A 20,635-nucleotide genomic window follows, 5' to 3' on the forward strand; every position below is an offset into this window, starting at 1 on the left:
TAAATATGTTATTTTCTAATTAAGTACAAGTCTGTTTCACTGAGGTTCAACCTGACAGTTATTGGTGTAATACCCTCCCTCTCCACTAGGGGTCCTTGTCACCTGAGTCACCTGATGTCACCCTCCACACACCTGTTCCTCCTATAACCAGTGTCCTACTGTCCTTCTGTTTTGCAGCAGGGTCCTCTGGAAACACCAGGCTGAAGAAAAGCACACGATTGGGACCGATGCCTGAGATCATCAGGGTTCATCCTCTTTAAATCTGACGTGGATGTGGATCCTTCGTCATCATTGGAGCACCCACGTGAGTTCCGCTGATTCTACCAGAACTGTGTGAGAACATGTGCCTGTCTGTCCTTGCTTGTGTAGTTGTGTCAGTATTTCTCGATGCATTGTCTCAGAATAAGAATTTCAGGCCTGTTTTTTTTTAACTACCCAATAAACCCATTTCTCTTACCTTATGTAATACGGTAAAGCTCTCTTTGACCCTCAGTTGCCTCCCGACTGGGTAAGTTAGCGCCTGGATGGAGCGACCGTATTAGCAGAGCTCCATAATAACATTGCTTGTGTTGACACTTCAGCAAAGTGAGAATCACACAAGAGAAGCTTGTTTATTCGACACTTTGGTCACTTTACACACTGTTAAGTAAAACATTTTGATTTTGGGGCGTAATTTTGTTTTGTCACTTCGGAGATTGACTTGCATTGTTGTGGTTATTTGGAGCACTGAGGGATATGTATAAAATATTCATGACTCAGACAGATAAACCAAAACAAAGCAGAGGAGACATTCTGAGGGGGAAAAGAATCGCTTGGCACAAAAGGAAATCCAATCGGAGCTGCCTCTTTATTAGAGGAGAAGCCATGCTCTTTGCACTAGTTTCATCTTTCTCTGTGGCTCCCTCTGAAGTGGTTTATTTATAGAGCCATCTGCATGTAGACATGCCTGCTTCCATCTTCGGCGACGCAGCCCTCCATTCCGCCACTGTTTCCAACCACGCTGGATTCCAACCAATCAGAATATTTTGGGTTCGGTTATGACAACTGCCTCGTCTCTGGCATCCATGTGGGCTGGTTCGCGCGCGTGTGTGTGTGTGTGTGCGTGTGGGTGCATGCGTGCATGTGGCACTGTGATAAAAGACAGATGTCAGACCTAGACACAGATAGCAGTGATGGGGAGAGCGAGCCGGCCGCGGCCAAGTCGCTCGGAGTGGGCGGAGAAAGAGCGAGTCGGAGGCAGCGGCAGAGTGGCACATGTATAATTGACAACCTATGCTTCCCCTCCGTGGAGTTTATGACATTCTCTCCCTGTAATCTACTCTCCCCGGCCGGCGCGGGCGGCGGGAGTGGGCCGTCGTTTGCAGTGAAGCCTGCCGACGGGGGGGGGGGGGGGGGGGGGGGGGGGGGGGGGTTCCTGGGGCACGTGGAACACCTGCGCAGCTCAGATGGCAAAAGGAGATTTGAAGTTTGGGAACATTTGGGGTGATTAAGCGTCCCTGGCTGCTGCGTGACACGACAGCATCCCAGTGTCAAGACAAAAGGGCCAGAAGGAGCCGAGGGGACGAAACAAAAGGCGCTTTCAGACAGCGAGCAGGTGCCGCCGCATCTGCTGCCCGGCGATGCCGGAGCTCATAATGACCCGCTGTGAACTGGTGCTCGCATCCATGAACAGACCGGCCTGTAACTTAAAACACAAGAAGGTGGTTAGTAGCAGTGGGACTGTCCAGATGTGGTTTGTCTGTTTACGCTACATACAGTCGTAGGACGGGAGCGTGACTGTCACTCAGGATCTAACTCGGCGAATGTACCAGTACCAAACGCAATCACATGCGGACGCGCTGCCCGGGCCCGTTCTGCTCGGCGAGACCGGGGTCACCTTGCCTCGGGGCCTGTTTGTAGACAATCACTGTTTGCAATCTGCCACCTATCAACCGGCGCTATATGTTCAGCAGCTCAAATCAGCCCACACCGCGGCACCGTGGCCTTTAAAAACACGCCAGCGCGGCTGGAGCCGTCTCGTATCGTTACATGCAAAACATGATCTGTGGGTAAAAGCAGCAGACGTGAGGTGAGGACGACCGACTAACTGACGGCCGTCCAACTTCTCCCCCTCCCTCACTTTCTTTCTTTCGTCCCTCGCGCCGCTCCACGTATGCGTGCATTGTTCTCCCGGCGCGGCGCGCGGCGCATGCTAAACTCCACCGTCCCTCTCCTTGGCGTTTTATCTGCTGGTACAGTGCTTATCTTCCGTCTCGGGGAATCTCACGAGGCAATTTGAGCATGTGGCGATAAGTGGGGACGGTGTATTGCTTATCCCTGTTTAAATGCAGGCATTTACATTTTGCAGGTTTACAAATATGCTTTGCTGTGCGCGTAATTAGCAAAAGCTGTATGTTGTGCAATTAAGGCCCAACCTACAGGAGCGGTAATTAGAAGTGATGGAGTTCTTTCCTCACTGTCGCATCTCTCTTCTCTCGTTTTTTTTCACAGTGTGGCTGTTCCGCATCAACTAAGGTGCCGAAAGCATAGATATAACATACGATACTACAGGTATAATATGAATACTACCTTGTCACTGGAAGTACTGTTTAAATACACAAATCATCACCAACTGACAGCAAATCTGCTGAGGCAATAACTCATGCATAGTGTGCAAATAAAAATTCGGATGAAGGCAAACATTCTAATTGAATAACTTCAATTTTCCGGCCAAAGAAAAAGGAGTTGCCTCTGGCAGATTGGAAAAGTTTATTTGATGTTTTTTAATATAAAATGCTTTTCTCCCTTGTGTTCTCAAACTGTTGACCTCTGAATGTCTGTTATTGTCTGAAAACAAAGGGCAGAAAAACAAAGGGCAGAAAACTGGACGGACGCTTGTTGATTGTGATTTCAATATGAAAGCAGCACAGATTACGATGACGTATCACCGGATGTTCTTAGGGTTAGAGTTCTTAGATATTATGATTATGTAACCCCTACAAGTAACGAGTCCTTCAACATTTACCACAGCAGCTGAATTATTGAGAAAGTTTCTGTTGGATTGAACTAGTCCGGACAAGCCAGTTATTGTATTGTTCAGTAAGCTACAGGGTACGTACCGTATATGCACAAACTAAAACTGGCCATGAGTCAACAGAACAATACACGTCCCCCACCGGCTCTAGAACGTCCCCATGCACAGACCTGTCACCTGGGAAATGCTTGAATGCCATGTGCTCTGTTGCAACTTCCTGTCAGCGTTGCAGAGTAGCCCTTGACATTTATTCTTTCCCACTTCCTCTTTTTTTTCCTCCTCTGGTTAACTACTGTACATAATATTGCACTTCTTCTTCATGATTTGGCATGTGTGACTTGGCACACACTGACCATGACTGCAACCCGAAAACCTGAATACCTTCTGTTTTATTTCATAAAAATTTTTTTTAACTGATTTCTGATTGTCCATAAAGTAAAACTCAAGGAGACTTGGTCCATTTCTACCTTCAGCTGTTGCATATTTCTTGCTTTTTGGCCTCTGTCCCACCATATACGTGCTAATGGCAACCTATTTCTAATACGATTGATTGGCCAGTGACAACAGAAAATATTTTGCTCACCTTTTGACCGATAAATAAAGATCCAAGAAGATCACTCAATAAGAGAAATGACCTGCAATGAGAGAAGTGACTATTAAAGACTATTTACAGTAAAGGGACTGTTTTAACTTGATGCTTTTAGTAATAGAGCTAATCTAAATAATCTATTGACACACCTAATTAAGGAATGAACTAGATAAGAGCTGTGCTATTAAAGAGTAAGACCAGATGCACAACGTCCAGCCCGAAGGTACATTTACAAACACTTACTGACTTAAAGTGCTTTGGAAGCGTCCCAGCAGGCAGTGCTCAAGATTGCAGCACTCTCCTTTGTTAAACCCGTTTATTTCTGTTGACAGGTTTATTATAGCTTTTCTCTCATTTGCATAGGTAATCAGCCTTTACTTTCAGAACCTGCTAAGATTTAAGATGGCAGCCACTAATTGGAAACAAGGAACGGCCAAACTGAGCTGGAGTTTCCAGCTTCTTTGCTTTGCGGGGGACTAAATAAGTGAGGTCTCTGAAGCTTGGGACAGATTGACTTGTTTTGTGTTTTGGCCTCAGATGAAACACATGAAGCAGGTTAATTGCCTTGGCCCAGATGGTAATGGCAGAAAAATCATCCAAAGCATATAATCTTTTCAAATCCACGGCTCTTCCACAAGGCCGACTTCAACAGCGAAGGGGAGCGAGAGTGACAGATGCATAATGCAGTCTCATGTTCCAAAGCCGTATTGACTTTCTCTATTGACAGCGGTGATATTTACCTGTCTGAAGCAGCAGAGGAAGAGAAAAAAATTAATTTGTCCATATTCGCATCGATCAGGGCTTGTCAAACACTTACTATTCACACATAAACACGCATCTATGGCGCTGCAGGTCAGTGTTCAGTCATTTTCAAACCAGCAGCAGCATACTAATTGGCCGTGAACATGCACACATGCATTTGCTCAGCAGGCCACGAGTGCACGGCTCATTGTGACCCCTGCGGCTGCAGAAATGGAAATTTTAATGAAGTGCGCGCAGCAGTGGTTGTCTGCTCACTCCACCCGTTGTGGAAGAATGACACTTTGTCCACACCGGCCGAAACTGGACCAGTGATTTCATTAGAGATAGAGGCAACAGGTCCGACCCAGCCTTCGTCTTGCACCGTACAAACATTCCCTCCTCTTTTTTTGACTGTACGGTTTCTCTCTGTGTTACTGCTCAAGAGAACATCAGGTAGTTTACCATTCATAGAACTCTCCCAATTTCTGTTTACCCTTTTCAAACAAGGGCAACTTTTTGACTGCCGCATCACAAATATTTGAGTGTTGACACAGTAACTTGAACCAACACAGCTGTTCATCACTAAAGGCACATCTCATTGGACCTTCCAGTGGATTTGGATGAACATAAACAGAGATGATATGACGTGCTTTTATAAAAAATAAAAAAGTGTGCAAGTGAGATCACGTAAAATCAGGTCTAAAACACTGTTGAGGAAATAAATGCAAGATGAGTAACAAGAAATGTTAATTTAACCAACAGGACAAACAGAGACACTGCTATCTACTGTCGCAAAACTATACAGAGCACAAAACAGGGGACTCTCTCTCAAATGTTGCATGTTGTTTTTTACGATGACTGAAGAAGTCGTCATAGTAAGACACAAGGCTTGAATAAATGGCCAGAAAGGTACTAGGATTTGATAAGAAAATGCTGAAGTTTTCAGAATCCGCAGATCAGTATTTAGATATAAAGAGGTTTCATGTTTTATGCAAGATGAGTAAAACGTAAAAATGTTGTATCTAATCTTTACAGAGGTTCCTTCAGCAATCGGCAAAATAAGGAATTGATAAAGTGCTCATGCCCAGAAATATGCATTTTAATATTTAGACCTCTCTTTGACAGCTACAGTATGCGTTCAGTGCCCTATTTCAGTCAAAATGGGACTGGACCTCTGCCAAAATGTATGTAGCTCACATTTTGTCTATACAATAAGGTGTCTTATCATGCGACTTATCGCCAGCCTGTGGTGTAGAAACACTGCAGCTTGCAGCATAATCTTGCAAGTGTGAGAGTTGTGAGGCTGCCTGAGGTCAAGGCTCTGTGCAGGAGCTGCCGAGCTCGGGCCGAAAAGTGTGTCGCCATCTCCGCTGATGGTAGAGAACAAGTGCTGCGTGACACAGCCCCTCGAACTTCAGTGAAGGTCTCAAAGCTCGTAGGCTGCCAGATGAGTCTTCTGGGAGAAACCTGCCACAGACATCCTGCTGAGTCTAGTTTTCATACATCAAAGTATAGATTATATTAGAGGACTGGACGCAAATTAAGCAAGAACTACGGGCCTGCTAATGCTAACGCTAATGCTATAATCAAAATGATCCAAAAACCTTTTAGCTGCTATAGCACACACTACTGAACCAGTTCACAGGAACAACTTGTTAACTTGCCTTATTGCACACACACCTACAGCAAATGTGTTTTTCTCGCTGTCCGTCTAGTTGTCACCGCCAGCAGCACGCCCGGCATCTTAAAGCAGTGTTTTTACCTGCAGCACTAATAACAAAGATTATCTGTCTTGAGAAGCACTCAAGTTTCTTAAATATAAGAGCCCGAAGAAAATAGCACCCTTGCTTTTACCAGAGAAATCAATTTAGGCTCTGCTGTGCCCTGCATGCACTGATGAGCCAGCCGGCCTGATACTCCCAAAAGGATCCACACCTTCTATTTAAGAGTGTGAGTCTGGCGAAATCACATAATTGCTGTCATTACAGCAGCCCTTTTGATTTCAGTCTTTCAAAAGGTTATAGCCGAGAGAGTTTGAAGGAAAAGAGCACAAGTGGTAAATTGGGGATTGGCTGATAAGGTGAATGGGATAAAGTTTGCAGAGTCGTTGCCGTGGCGCGATTGGGTACGAGCACTTTCACAGGTGGTGTGCTGGTGTATATTGAGTTTCCAGAGTTTATGGAGAAACAACTTCATCCTTCTTTTTATCAGGGAAGTTAAGAAGATCTTTGTTTTGCTTATATTTTTAAGTGTGGACGTCTGAGAACCATCTTTAAGTCTGGATCTTTGCTCTGGAGATGCTTTAACAGATCCTTCACTGCAGCTATATTGTTTGTGGGAGTTCTACTGTACCTTCAGTCATTTTATCAGTAAGAGTAAAACTTCTTTATTGGGTTGAGGTGTAGCAACAACGGACATTGAGGAATAATCAATTTATTTGTCTTGCAGCATGTTTGGGTCAATATTCATCTGCATTGTCAGCAGCAACCTACTGTATCGGTTTTCTAGCATTTTGGATTATTGTGAGTAGTGTAGCAGTGCACACCTCAGAATGATTCCTAGTACCTTTTAGAGTACTTTTGCATGTAACTGTTTGAGTCTTTCAGAGGTTAATAATGTAATGGTGTGATTCTTGAGTGAAATGCCAGGAGATAAATCATCGGTCTTGTACTTTTACAATTGCAGATACAGTTTAACCTGCCTTGACCTAGGTTCACCTTTCAGTTTCCACCACCTTCAGCCCTGCAGTTCTTTTTGGCCCAATTGGTTTCATCTATATGCTGCACAAACAAATTATTTATCACTTGGACCATTATCCCATCTGTTGAATTCAAAGCACAAAATGTTTGACTTTTAGGTGTAGTCTGAAATGTGACTTCTGTGATGGAAGTGCTTCATTTTCGGTAGTATGTTGACCTCAAACCTCAAACAGGCGTGTTAGTACTTTTACTTCTTTTTTTTTCTTCAACTTTTGAAAGGTGCCACTTCATCATTAGCACAAAATGTGAAGTCTTGGAACTTTTTGGTCAATGTTGCGCGAAGCATGAGTGAAGCAAGCTGCCTTGCGGATATGTTGGTAACAATTTGTTGGTGCAATATTGTCTGCTGGCTAATTGCAGTAGGTCAGATTCCGCAATGTAACTGTAAGCAAACTGGACCTATTAATAAATAAGTTGATACCATTTAGTTACAGTAGTTTAACCGCGTTCATGACATTTATTATGATTCACAATGATCTGACTAAATTTATTACCAGAAATCGTTGGGTGCATCATTCATGTTGATTTAGATACAGTACGGGTGAAAACAAGTCAGACGTTTCATTAAAAATAACGACACATCCTGTCTAGCTTTCGCAACCAGCCACACTCATACTGTAGGTTAAAATTCATACTGATAAGGAAAGAAGGAAGTTCCAAGCCAGACTTGCACCAGAATGTCAGTCATAAAGAGTGTAAGAAAAGCATCAACACCATACATACAGCAATATACTGTAGTCCAGGGCCCTGTTCCTGTTCCCACTGGAACTCCACAACCCTCATCTGCAGCCTATGAATAAAGCTGCAATGCTGATTGTGAGTTTAGTGGATGTCAAGTGATCAATGAGTGGGATTTTTAATAGTCTGTTAGACTCAGATGTTTGCTGGAATGATGGCTTTCATTATCCTTCCAAACTCCAGACATTTGTGGCCCTGGTTCACCACACGGAGCTTCAGGAGCGTGGGGCGTTCCTAGAAGTGGCATTTCACACCTGGATCTGGGAAACCAGATGCAAGCTGCTCTGTCTGTGTTTTAGCGACAGTACTTGAACATAGTGAGTGAAAAGAAATGTTGCAACAATATTTAGCCCATGAAAGGATAATGGTTTCAATTTGCATATTCTGAGAAGACAAAAAGAGACTGACATAGACACCTGATCAGTTTACAGCCTAGAACAGGGGTTCTCAACTGGTCTGGCATTTTCTAAATTGAAGTTTTTTTAACAGGCTCAGTTGGTGTTTTCATGTAAAATACATTCACTGAACACTGTCATAGACTGGGTTGTGTGTAGGCATTGGGCAAAATATCAAAAATCTGTAAAATTAGTAGTAAAAAAAGAAACAGACAACTCAGAAATCCCCACGATAAGCAGCACTCGGCTTATCAGAAAGGAGAAACTCTCTTCAAGAGATGAAAGGCAGTAAATTGACCTTCTTTCTCACAGACTAGCGAACAGACTTTGACTTTCCCTTCTCATCGTGAGGCGGCAGCTCAAGCCACGGCCTCAGAAAAAAGCCCAAACGTCTTTTCCATCACGTTCAGGGTTGATACCAGCTGTTTCGGTTCTTCCTGACTACTGTCGAAAGTGTTTCCTGTTTCAGCCTGTGAGGAGGTGGTGTTATTGTGGCTTCACAGTGTCACAGTTCCACTCGCCCGCTCACACTCGCGCGAGCCTCGCTGGAGACAGACATGTTGAACTTCACCGCGGGGGGGAATGAGACCGAGTCCCATCCGGAGTACAAGACCTACGCGCTGGTCTTCGGCTCCGTGATGGCGCTGGGTCTGCCGCTCAACACCATCTCTCTGTGGATCCTGTTCCGCCGCCACAACCTCCGGACGCCCAGCGCCGTCTTCTTGGTCAACCTGGCCATCTCCGACCTGCTCCTCGTCATATCCCTGGCCCCCATGGTCTACTTTTACGTCACGCACAGCTGGCCACTGGGGAACATGGCCTGCATCTGGATCACTATGCTCTTTCGCAACAACATCCGCTCCAGCTCCATCTTCATCACTTTCATCAGCGTGGACCGCCTGCTGGCTGTGGTGTACCCTCTCCGGTCGCGGCACCTACGGACCTGGTCCAACGCCATCAAAGCGGCCGGGCTCATTTGGCTCTTTGTTTTGGTGTGGAACGTCCCAGAGAGCGTGGAGTTCTCCAGATTTTTGAACAATCTCAGTGACTCGAGCTGTTTCGAGCTGCCGGCTCATCGGCTCATAAACATTACTTACATCCAGCCTGCGCTGGTGCTCACCATGCTGGCGGTCAACATCGTCTCCACTGTGCTGGTGTCCTGGACGCTCAGCAGGCATCTGAATGACTCTGCGCGGATCAACAACAAGATCAGCGTCATGCTGATTTTCGCCATGAACCTGATGATGTTCGCGCTGTTTTTCTTGCCCGTGTCGGTGGTGATATTCTTTAAAGGATGGAGACATGTTATCACGCCACTAAGATGTCTCGCCAGTGTGAACTGCTGCCTGGACCCTCTGCTGTATTACTTCTCTTTCGATGGCTTCTGGAAGAAAAAAGAGGACATGGAGGCATCTGTTGAGAGACAATAGTTTGTGATAATGGAAAAACGGGACATGTGGAATACTATTTAAACATAACAAGCATACAGACATTGTATGTATTGTAAAGTGTCATATTTTTTTAGCTCGGAAATAAAACGTCTCATTGAGGTTTCATCAAGGTGAGAGAACATTACCTAAGTTACTGTTCCTGTGTAGTTTCTTCCAGTGATTGTGTTTCACCACGTACAGCAGCAGATTTGCAGCTTCGCGTTTGGGTCACAGCTCTTTTCACTGCGACACATGCCACAGCCACATTTTCTGTCAGTTTGCGTCTGAGCTGCTCTTTTTCTTGTAGATACTCACACTTTCATCATCTGAAGCACAGAGATGTGCGAGGTGAATATTAGTGGTAATAATTAATCACTGAATTTCCAGATGTATGCTGCAGTTTTATGCAACCGATACAGAAAGTCGTTGGCGTTTTCGCTTTCTTAGTTCCTCGCCGGCGTGGTTGCATTTTCAGTTTGAGAAGTGGGGTCGTTGAGCACGAAGGCCTTACAGCTGCAGCTCCTGAACAGACTGGACAACTTTAATCGCAGATTATTAGTGTCAGAGGAAACAACCATGACTCAATATGTGTTGAAAAGGCTCCTTTTCCTCCCCCGTTAAACCACAAATGTGTAAGAGTACTTTCTAAAATTTCTGTGAACTCAGATGTTTCTGAAAACATCTGTGCTGTACTCCCCTCTATACCAGGATCACTGCTTGAATATCATTAGGGTCTAAGGAGCTGAGTAAAGTAATTTTGTCAAAAAATATGTTCAAATTTTCCTTTATTGTTTTCATGTTTTCCAGCTTTGCTGCCTTCAGTGGTGAATTAACACTGCCACCTGTCGATGAGCCGTATATTGTGACAGAACCACGTGCAAACCACGCTGCCCACATTCTTACAGTACAATAGCATGTGACCTCCAACATGCGTATGCTAAACTTCCATCCTTATTAGCTGCTGCTTCTTTTGGTTACATTGTTGGCACTGCCGCATGCATCTGTGGTGAGAAAGCGCTCCTGCTTTTTTGTCAGCATCTCGGACTGGCAGCTGGCAGAACCCAGGTCCGATTCTCTTTGCCAGATTGAGGTGCATCTGTAGGCGCCTGTATCGAACTGATCCAAAAGGCATGTGGACTTGAAGCATGCTTTGTCTTGATGTAAAGTGCACGTGGAAACCTAGCAGCATTAAGTAACTCTGCCACCCTGTCTTTTTTCCTCCTTTATTTCATATGTAGGGCATTGATGGAACAAACCCAAACCACCAAAACCAAGTCATCCAGTGAAACTGCTTTGATGCGTGAGTTCACGCTTTCTGCCTAAAAGTACATTATGACTCAATCTGTTTGTGTCAGTAATGGGCAAACTGATGTTTTAGAGGCTGTATTTCTGAAAATAAACCCACAAATTGAAGCGAGGTCTTCTAGGTGCTGCTGCTGATCAGCTCCTGCTCTGTTATGACTAGGAGCAGGTTCCTCTCTCAAACAGCTTTATATATTTAATGTGACCTTTACCCATGACTCCATCGGGGGAGGTTCAAAGCTGAGAAAAAATGAAAAAATAGTTTCTTTGCTCGCTCTTAACGGAAACATGATACCAGTAGAAAGATCTTATAATAAAACCAAAAACCTGCATAATGTTGCTGTATTTTTGTTGTATATTCTATATTTTACATAATGTTTAGCGTCGGCTCACATTCCGTGCATGTTTCCTTCCTCTTGCTGCACACATGCGAACATTAAAATTCATATAAGTACAGTACAAAAATACCCTGAGCAGGTACATTCAGGTTTGCGAGTTTCGCTGCCAAAACCCACAGGCCTGCAGCGGTGCAGCCAAGCCTGCATTGGCCCAGAGAAGGACTGCTATTCAAAGACAACCACCGCGGGTTCGGTCACTGCGGAGAGTCAGGCGGAACAACACGCGGCCAAAAACAGAGCAAGCGAAAAATGGAAAGAAAAAAAAGGAAACACAAAGTGAATACTGAGCTGCTGAATGGGGGGAGGAGACGCCCAGAGCAGAGGAAGCGTCGCCCCCAGCAGGCCTCGAAAATCCAGAAATGATGTGAACAAATGGACGTGTGCAGGAAATTGCTCAAGCAAAACCCTTTTGTTCGAATATGACACAAGAATGCAGATAAATTTAGTTTTACAGCAACATAGATCCACTTTCCAATCACTGGACTGCAGCTTTGATCAAATTGTTTCTGTTCTTCTAATAATCAAATGGATATTACAACTGGTTTAAGCCAGTTTAGGTCCCTCTGACCACATGAAAACAAATAACAAAAGCCCATAGATTCTCAGAGGTTCTGTTGAGGCACTGTGTGTTTTCTGGCCAGTCAAGCATCATAACAGAAAAATAGTTAGCGGTGGCGTTGGCCAGAAGTCCGGGGGAAAGGGGAATTAGCATTGGCACAAATCTGGTCAGCAGACGCACAAAGGTGTGTGAAATCTCCTGGTTGACAGCTACGTTAACAGCAGATTTGACAGTGCACTAACACCGGCAGATACAAGTCATGGGTTAATTTGAAATAAAATTAGAAAACACACACCTGCTGCTTTGGATTTGGGATAAATATAAGGGTTATGATTAAAGGGGGAAGTAAAGCTAAAAACATCGATTAAGTTGATGCAGTTTAGCAAAATCTGAGAGAAAACTTAAGATTTCATTGTCCCAATTGAAACAAAGTAATGTTTGTTTTGTAATGAGACTCAGATTTGCACGGCTTTGAGCCGACGAAACCTCCTGGCCTAGTTTTTGTCAGTCAGGTGAAGCAAAACGAGGCCAGGGGCCATTTTCACAGCGTCAGACCTCTGCAAGATGTTGTCGGTTTCAAAGCTGTGCCACCGACAGTCTCTCAGAAGGAGCCGGGGGGAATCACCAGGGGGACGGCGGCCCATCTCTCCGCTCTCCTCCTCCCCTCCTCCCTCCCCTCCTCCCCCCCTTCTCCTCCAGCCCGAGCCAGCTGTCAGTGGGAGTGTGCGGAGGCGCTGCACTCTGTCACACACGGTAACTGGTGGGAGAGGGCGGGGAGACGGGCCGATAGAGAGATCTGAATGCGGTGACAGTGGAGTGATTAGGCCGTGTACAGAGCTCGGGGGGAGAGACCGGGATAACAAATGCAGGGGACAAGAGGAGGTACAGAATGAAAGATGGGGCAAATAGAAGCATGGGAGAGGTGATCACTTGATAGAAAAAGACCTTCGTGTTGAAGGACAGATAGGAGGAGGAGGAGGAGGAGGAACAGGCAGCTGGTTGATTGCACACAGCCACAAGGTGGAAGATGGAGGCAAGGCTTGTGTCGAGGCTCGGACGGGGAGGAGAGTGGCAGAAACAGCAGCCGGGAGCCATCTGCCTCGGACATGCTCTGCAGTCTGAAGTTTCAAATGCTTTCCTCAGACAGGAGGGGGGGGGGGGGCTTCCATTTGAATAGGAACATACTCAAGCTAATGTTAAACGCTTAGAGACGCCCCGCTATCAGAATGCATATGAAGGCGTTCAGTTATCTGTTATTACATACTGGAGTGGGAAACGGCACAATGCACCAGTGGCCCCAACAACAAAGACGATCGCTTTTCTATTCTCTCCATGTGTTCAGTAAATGATCGAATTAAGATGCATGGAGTGCGATTCTGTCGGTCACACTCGCTGTGCACAGAGGGATCACTGCGTGTGTGTGTGTGTGTGTGTGTGTGTGTGTGTGTGTGTGTGTGTGTGTGTGTGTGTGTGCGCGCGCGCGTTCTCTTGCTAAAGGAGAAATGTAGAAAATTGACCTAGAGCTAAGATCATGTAGCGAAACCCTGACCCTGCAGCAAAAACAAGACAAAGACATGAACAGTATAATGTTGAGAATTGTCACAGTCCCTGTTAGAAAACGTCACATTGTGTCTGCGGTTCACCCATCACACTGCTACGACGGAGCCGGGTCTATAGCTCTCACATCTCTACTAAGCCCCCGCAGTTTAAAGGCAGGACTTGCTGCTGACTGTCCCTCTGCTCAGTGATGAAATCCGCTAAATCGTCCGCTCGGGTAAATGTCAGCCAGGTGAACCGGGGGCGACTCATTAGCACCGCGCTGATCTGCAGCGGGGCCTAAGTGTTTGTGGAACAAGCCCAGGGCAGCGACGCAGCAGAAATCAATAGGAAACAAAACTATTACATGGACTTCATTACAGCTCAGTGAATTTATAATCAAACTTCAACTTTCTTCACGATGCTGCTCTGATTCCAGCACCGTGGGTCATTACTGTTAATGCTGCTTTATGAGGGCGCCGGATGACATTTTCAGCCCATCGATAGTTTGGACAACCGGTCTCAGTCACTTCGCTGCAGGCAGCAGAGCTTTATAAATGTAGTTAAAGCTGTTACTCGCTCTGAGAGGGCTGAACTCGCCAACACTGCGCCGTAATCATACGTTCTAAACTCACATCTTCATATCGTTCCCATCATCATTTAGCAACCTACACAGCAAATGGCCGCGTGTTATTTATGTCACTAATGTTTCTCAAAAGCGAGATAAACAAAAGTGCACAATAAACTCCTCAGCCTGGACTCCAGGACTCCGCGCTGACGGACCCAGTGTGATATCACATTAGCATCATGGCCCGCGATCCGCTCTGCCCGGGGTGGTGGATAAAGTGGCCTAGTGGGCATCACGCGAGTCAGTAATGAAAAAGCATTGCAAAGCACGGGAGCAGAAATGAAATTCCGGCGAAATTGGCCATTTACAGCAGATTGCCCTCAGGTGACTCCCCGCTACATTACTATTTGTTATTTCATGCGCGGCTCCTCTGCGTTATCATGTTCGTTTTTGCTGATCAATGGCCGTAATTTGTAGATGTGCGGTTCATCTGTGGAGCCGTGATGAATCCATAGGCCTGTACCCGATGTCCGTGAGTGTTCATGGTCCAGGATGAAACATCGTGTGATCATAGACCACAGCATGGGTCCATGTTTGCTTTGGATCTATTATGTAAATCATGTTATTAAATTAATAGCTTATGGTCAAATGTGTAATATTCTTCATGTTGCTGGTTTAAAAATGTATGAAAGTACATTTTTTAGTTCTAGTACACACACACACACACACACACACACACACACACACACACATTCTGCACATAGAAATAGGCTTTGTTCGAATGATATTGAGATTTTAAAACTGGCTAAGGTTTTTATGACGAGAAAAATCCCAGTGCAAGTGTTTTTCTGTTATTTATTCAAGTCCAAAGATCCACTTTACCTTTTGTCAGTTGTTCATATTTTCGCGGGAAGGCTAACATCCTCGGGCTTCAACCAAGAAAGAAACCCCAGTCCAGAAATATTTGAGTTCAGGGTTAGTAATTTTTAATTTGAAATGGCAAATAGCAAAAATAAAACTGAGAAATTGTGCGATATTGGACAAATAACAGATTTGCTGCAGTGTATCATAAATATGTGTCATTGGCTGTTTGACATTGTAACTTGTTATATAGTAATTATTGTGTTGCTATCAGCACTAGGTCCTATAGCCACTGATAGGCCAGTGTTCATCCAATATAAATTCCTCTAGTCCCAGTAAATCTCACATTAAATGTTTAATGCTACAGGTCTTCAATTAGCGACTTGTTCATGAAGGGATTTCACCACAACAAGGTGATCAATTCTTCTAAACGCGTTCCCTTCGCATCCTCAGCGTGGCAGCCTGAGTTGGAGTGGGCTGGGATGCTCCAGAGATAGGAGGAGGGAGGAGGGAGGAGGGGTGAGGGAGGGAGGGCGGAGGATGAGAGACATAGTGGAAGAAGCGGAGAAGCGCCTGGATCCAGCTCTCTCCTCCCCGTGACGTTGCTCGGCGTGGTCCCGGGGTGCGCTGATCTCCACGTCCCGTCTCCGCAGAAAAACCACTTGAGTTGCGGTTTCCTCACGCGCACACAGGCTGCGGTGCGACGCGCGCGGTCCGGTCCGGTGCGGCGAGGCGAGGCGAGGCGCGTTGCTGCTCCCCGGTATCCTCCGCGCACTCCACGCTGCAAGTCCTGTCCCACATATCGGCGAACTGTTTCCACGCTGCTGGAAGGAGGAAGAGGGGAAAGAACCCGCGGCGGTGACTAAGGCGACGGGGCGCAAAGGAGAAGCGGGGAGAAAGACAGAGTAAAGAGAGAGGAGAGAAGAGGAAAGAGGTCGCCGCGGTCCTTCTCCTCCTCCATCAACGGGCTGAATCTCCGCCGAGAAGATGCTGAGGACACTCGGCGTGTTGGCTGTAGTGGCTCTGGGGCTGAGCGTCGCTCACACCAAAGGTACGTAGCGTAGGTGAAGGGCAACTTGCTCCGTGCGCTGCGCATCTGCGGCTTCATTCGAGGTGGACGCGGCCGAAGCGGCCGCGCGTGGATGCGGAGACGCGTCCATCTGATACAGACACCTCCACCGCTCTCTGCGTCCGATTTGGCTTGAACCACAGGATTTCTCCTCGGGTGTAGCGTGGCCCTTCTTGTTACTATTACGTGCATCTGCAACTATATATTTTGGGTCAGACTTACAGACTTTTGATGTACAGTGATATGGTATTAAATCAGCTTTGCAGTTTTTCTGAGTGTGTTGATGGTGGAGAAACATTCTGGTAATTGAGATAATTGTCTCCTGTTTGTTTGTGATACTAGAATTAACACAAGTACTGTAGAACCTTAGAACCAAAAATAGATTATTCTCATATTAGTGATCTATGACAGCATCCACATTAAAGAACTTACAAACCCAAGCATGCATTAAGCCATAAGAATTCACATCTACATTGAATTAGGTCTTCCTGTGGAGAGAGGTTGTGTCTAAGATATGACAGAGAAGATAACATAGACTTTATTCATCTCACAATGGGGAAATTCTCTTGTCTGCAAAGATCTTTTGCCATTTTCTCCCTAAGTTTAATGAAGCCGTCATACATATGAAAATGAGCCACGCATGAGACTTCCTGCACTATAAAGAGCCCTCAAAGCAAATCACAAATCTGTGATCGTCCTAAACCGGCGTCGTGGCGTCGGCAGCTTGGCCTCAGAACCCACTCGGGGCCCGTCAGAGTCCCCGCTGACGCCGGGCCCCTGGGCTCCGGCGCCGTCGCGAGCGGCTGAGCGCGGCAGCGGCTTTGCGCTAATCAACTCCCCGCGGGCCGAGGTCGGCGTCGACGCGGCGGCGTAACAAGGCGACACCTGTCAGTTTCGTCTGGCAGCCGGGAGACGAGAGCGATGAGCTGTTTTCCGCTTGGCTTCTGACACGCAGCCGAGCCCCCCTGCTGCAGCCCTTTGTTGTGTGCGAGAAGGGAAACATATGTTAATGGAGCGGCCGCGGGCCGTGACCCGGCCCAGAGGTTACGTCTGTGCCCGATGCAGAGATTTCACCTGCAAAAACCATAAGATGCTGTGGTTGAAAGTGAGAGGAATGGAATGTGACCTGTTTGGAAAGACTACACGCTGCTTAATGCGCTGATTGACTGCATGTAATGCAGCAAGGAGCGCCGCGATAGTTGCGTTGGACGATGGGATTTATTATGTTTTGTATCCAGAGCTTGGCTGCAAAGTAAACAAATTACTGCCAAGTCATTGGGGGTGGAAAAAGCAAGCGCGCCGTGGTTCTAATTGATTCCCCAGGGCGACAAGAGAGTGGAGTTAAATCCTGGAGAAAACAAGAGTCTATTGTCTCCAGGATCTGTGCATCTGCGATCAGTTGACCCTCAACACTTTACCTCCTTCCTCTCGCACACGAGCCCCACAAGAAGCCCCGAAGCCTTAATAATTCATCCTTCCTTTACCCCCGCGTCCGTTTCCTCGTCTCACTTTTTTTGAAGTGACAGTTGAAATGGTGCATTCGTGTCGAAGGATCCGACATGCGAAGCTGTTTTCCAGATAATTCTAAAGCGCCGCCGCTCCTGTCATTTTCTGTTTAGCCACAGTTTCGATCCGTGGACGCGCAACTTCCTTTAATCACCGTCGCCCTGCAGTCATCCGTGCGTGCGTGTGTGTGTGTGTGTGCGTGCGTGTGTGTGTGTGTGTGTGTGCGTGCGTGTGTGTGCGTGTGTGTGCATGTGTGTGCGTGCGTGGGTGGCCGCGTGCACGTGCAGGAATACTGATCGGGTGCATCCAACATGTTGACAGCCGTCACGTATGCAAAAAACGGCCACGGAGATGATGATGTTTACAAAGGAATTATTACATTTGCAGAAACACGCTGTGGCTCAAACGATTTCCCCAGGACCAACCGTGTCGCCGCTCGACGGGGAGAATCTTCTGGCAGCGAAGCAGAAAGCGCTATAGAGTTCTTGCCAGTGCTGCCCGGAGCTCTGCTTTTGTGTAATTCCAAGCAATATGAACTCTGAATTTAGATAGCTCATTACCAGCGCAGTGTATTTTAATTCCGCTACCCACAGTGTGTCTCTTTGTTGGTTGAACCTTTTTGCCGCTTTATTATATTCAGATAAACACACTGTGCATTTTTCCCCCCTCCTCCTCAGTAAACACGCAAAGAGTTAGAAAGTTATTCTCAGCCTTTGGAGGAGGCCTCCTGGTAACAAGCTCCAGGCTCTGTCTGCGTGTGAAGTTGCAGGATTAATTGACGCGGGCCTTAAATTGAGGCTTTTCTATACGGGGCGCCTGCGTGTGTGTGTGTGTCTGGGCGTGTGCTGCGTGTACAGGGAAGCCGACTGGATAGTGGTGTGAGTATCCCATTAGCAAATAAAAAACGGGGTGACAAAAAAAAAAAAGAACAAGAGCAGATTTATGTCCAGCCTTTTGAGAGAGACTGCTTTATGGGAGCGCTCCATAAATCCTCCAGCTCCGTGTCTCAGGATGGGGCACGGATGCTGGGGTGTGTGTGTGTGTGTGTGTGTGTGTGTGTGTGTGTGTGGGGGGGGGGTGTTGGTACGATGCACGATGCTGAGGAACATCACACACTGTTGTTGCTTTGTCATCTGTTGTCAAAGCCCCGCTCCGTTCCAGAAACAGAGGGCTGAACGAGCCGCTGATCCCAGAGCAGCGATCCTGCGGGTACGTTTAAGGTGTCGCCCCTAAACTACGGAGGAAACTGCCATTCAACAGTAGCCCGTGCTTTTATTTGATCTATTTTCGTCTCCTCCAACTGCAGCGCTCGTTGTTTTTAGATGCAGGAGTGGAGTCGGTGTTGGGAGCGTGCGGTTCAGGTGCTGAGGCTCCACGCGGTGTTTTGCTCGGGGTCTCGGAGTGGTCACGGCTGATGTACTGTACGCGTCTATAGACAGCCCGGGTCCATTGATTTGCCCTTAAGTGTTAGACAGACGGAGAGGTAGTGGGAGGGATTATTTGATCAGAGCTGAGGCCGACAGTCATGAAAACCTGGCCGGGGGGAAGTTGGAGTGTTGAACAATCCCATCATCACTTGTAGGTTGTGTGAGACGTTCACCTGTAAACTTGTTCATATTCATCCCACTGCTGTAGTGAGTCTGGCGTCACGGGGGACATTCCCACAGACGACGGACTGATTAAGAACATTAATGATGTCTTTGCTTTTTCTGATGCGATGTGATGTGATGTGATGCTTTGCAATAGTTTAATGATAAAACTGTTGCTCAAGTGTAGGTTTGTCATCCCTGAAGTGGTTCACTTAGGCCACCCTTCTTCCACATAACCAAGTTTGTTCCAGGCTTTAAGTGTCTTTCCACACACTCATCGCGCTCCTCTGCTCTGTCTGAAACAGACACCACTTTAATGCACACGCATCCACACATAAGAGCTCTCCAGGACTTTCGAGGGATTCCTTGTGCCACCACTTCAGTCCGCCTCTCATCCATTTGCTCCTGTTTCCCAATCACTTACCTGTTCTCCGGCCTCGCCGGCGGGGCCTCCGTCTGTCAGACGCAAACGCCCGACCCCGTCGTCTCCGCCCGGCTGAGTCCGGCTGACCTCAAAGGAAATGATCAGAGGGAGACGACGGAGGGAAGCAGAGGACGAGTGAGAGGAGAGGGAAGGTCAGGGAGAAAGTTGCAGATCTTTGTCTCTGCGACCCATAAATCTTTACACTTGACAAGTGGCGCACTCGGAGTGGAGTGCAGACGTTTATTATGGACAAGCAGCATGAACAGTGGTGTTGTTCTGCCTCCAGTCCAGCGCTGGCATTTACTTTCTATCTATACCATCTATAACATGATTGCTTTCTCATTTTTTTTCTGATTACCTCCCCTTGCAGAGATTTTCTGTATAGATTAACTGCTCCCCCAACCAATTATTGACAGCTGCACTAAAAACAAGATGTTGCTGATTCTCATAATCTGTCAGTGGGAGGAGTTGATCAAACCGTGGCCACGCGGTTAAGATCTCAGCACAATCTGTCACCAATCGCCTCCTCTCTGTTTCAGAAGAATGAAATCACGGCTGAGGACAGCTTCATCTCCACTTGCCTTTTTTAACACTGAGCAGCAACACACTGCGCTTCATTGACAGTCTGTGCACACAGCCCCATTAAAAACCGTTAGCGCCATGTATTTACTAATGGTTTGCAAGGTTGATGGTTATCCAAAGGTATTGAGCCGCCGGTACGCGCATATTAATCAAGCGGTAATTGTTATTTTCATCATTAGCCCGCTTTGCCTCAACACAAGCGCAAATGCACAAAAGTGGCCCCTGTGTGAGTTTGCCTTCATGATCGTGTTAAGTGCTCATCACTTGCGTGTCTGCTCCCCGATCAGCGCTCGATTTAAATTAATTCATTTGTTTCTCCGTGATGGCAACAGTTGTCGTCCCATATGCTCGGCCGCTCGCGGGAGCCGGCGGAGCGGAACGGCGCACCTATACACCAAAACATTCATATGGCTCCGGGATGAGTCAACATATGCCGTCGCCTGCTAACGGCCTCAGAAACACGCCACTTAGCGTTAGCATTATCTCCTCCGCTAGATGCTAGTCTTCATAAAAAGGCGCTGGTCCAGTCCGGCAACGGGGGCGGGAGGAGGTTGATGCTGCAGGTAGTGATGGGAA

At 46.7% G+C, this 20,635-nt stretch overlaps 2 protein-coding genes across 2 annotated transcripts in view; both read left to right on the forward strand.

Moving 5' to 3' along the window:
• Window positions 1–8,490: 8,490 nt before the first annotated feature.
• Window positions 8,491–9,795, forward strand: LOC114868704 (lysophosphatidic acid receptor 6-like). Its single transcript, XM_055514248.1, has one exon. It carries the CDS (start codon window positions 8,793–8,795, stop codon window positions 9,663–9,665), a length of 873 nt encoding a protein of 290 aa, XP_055370223.1. The 5' UTR covers window positions 8,491–8,792; the 3' UTR covers window positions 9,666–9,795.
• Window positions 9,796–15,431: 5,636 nt separating this feature from the next.
• Window positions 15,432–20,635, forward strand: part of LOC114867806 (calsyntenin-2-like) — a 137,146-nt gene continuing 131,942 nt past the window's right edge. The window contains exon 1 of the mRNA XM_029170825.2: window positions 15,432–15,940. Coding sequence (XP_029026658.1) covers window positions 15,877–15,940 — 64 coding nt within the window. The 5' untranslated portion in view covers window positions 15,432–15,876. The remainder of the gene's footprint in view (window positions 15,941–20,635) is intronic.

This window comes from Betta splendens, chromosome 13, assembly GCF_900634795.4.
Source record: "Betta splendens chromosome 13, fBetSpl5.4, whole genome shotgun sequence".
Lineage (NCBI taxonomy): Eukaryota > Metazoa > Chordata > Actinopteri > Anabantiformes > Osphronemidae > Betta > Betta splendens.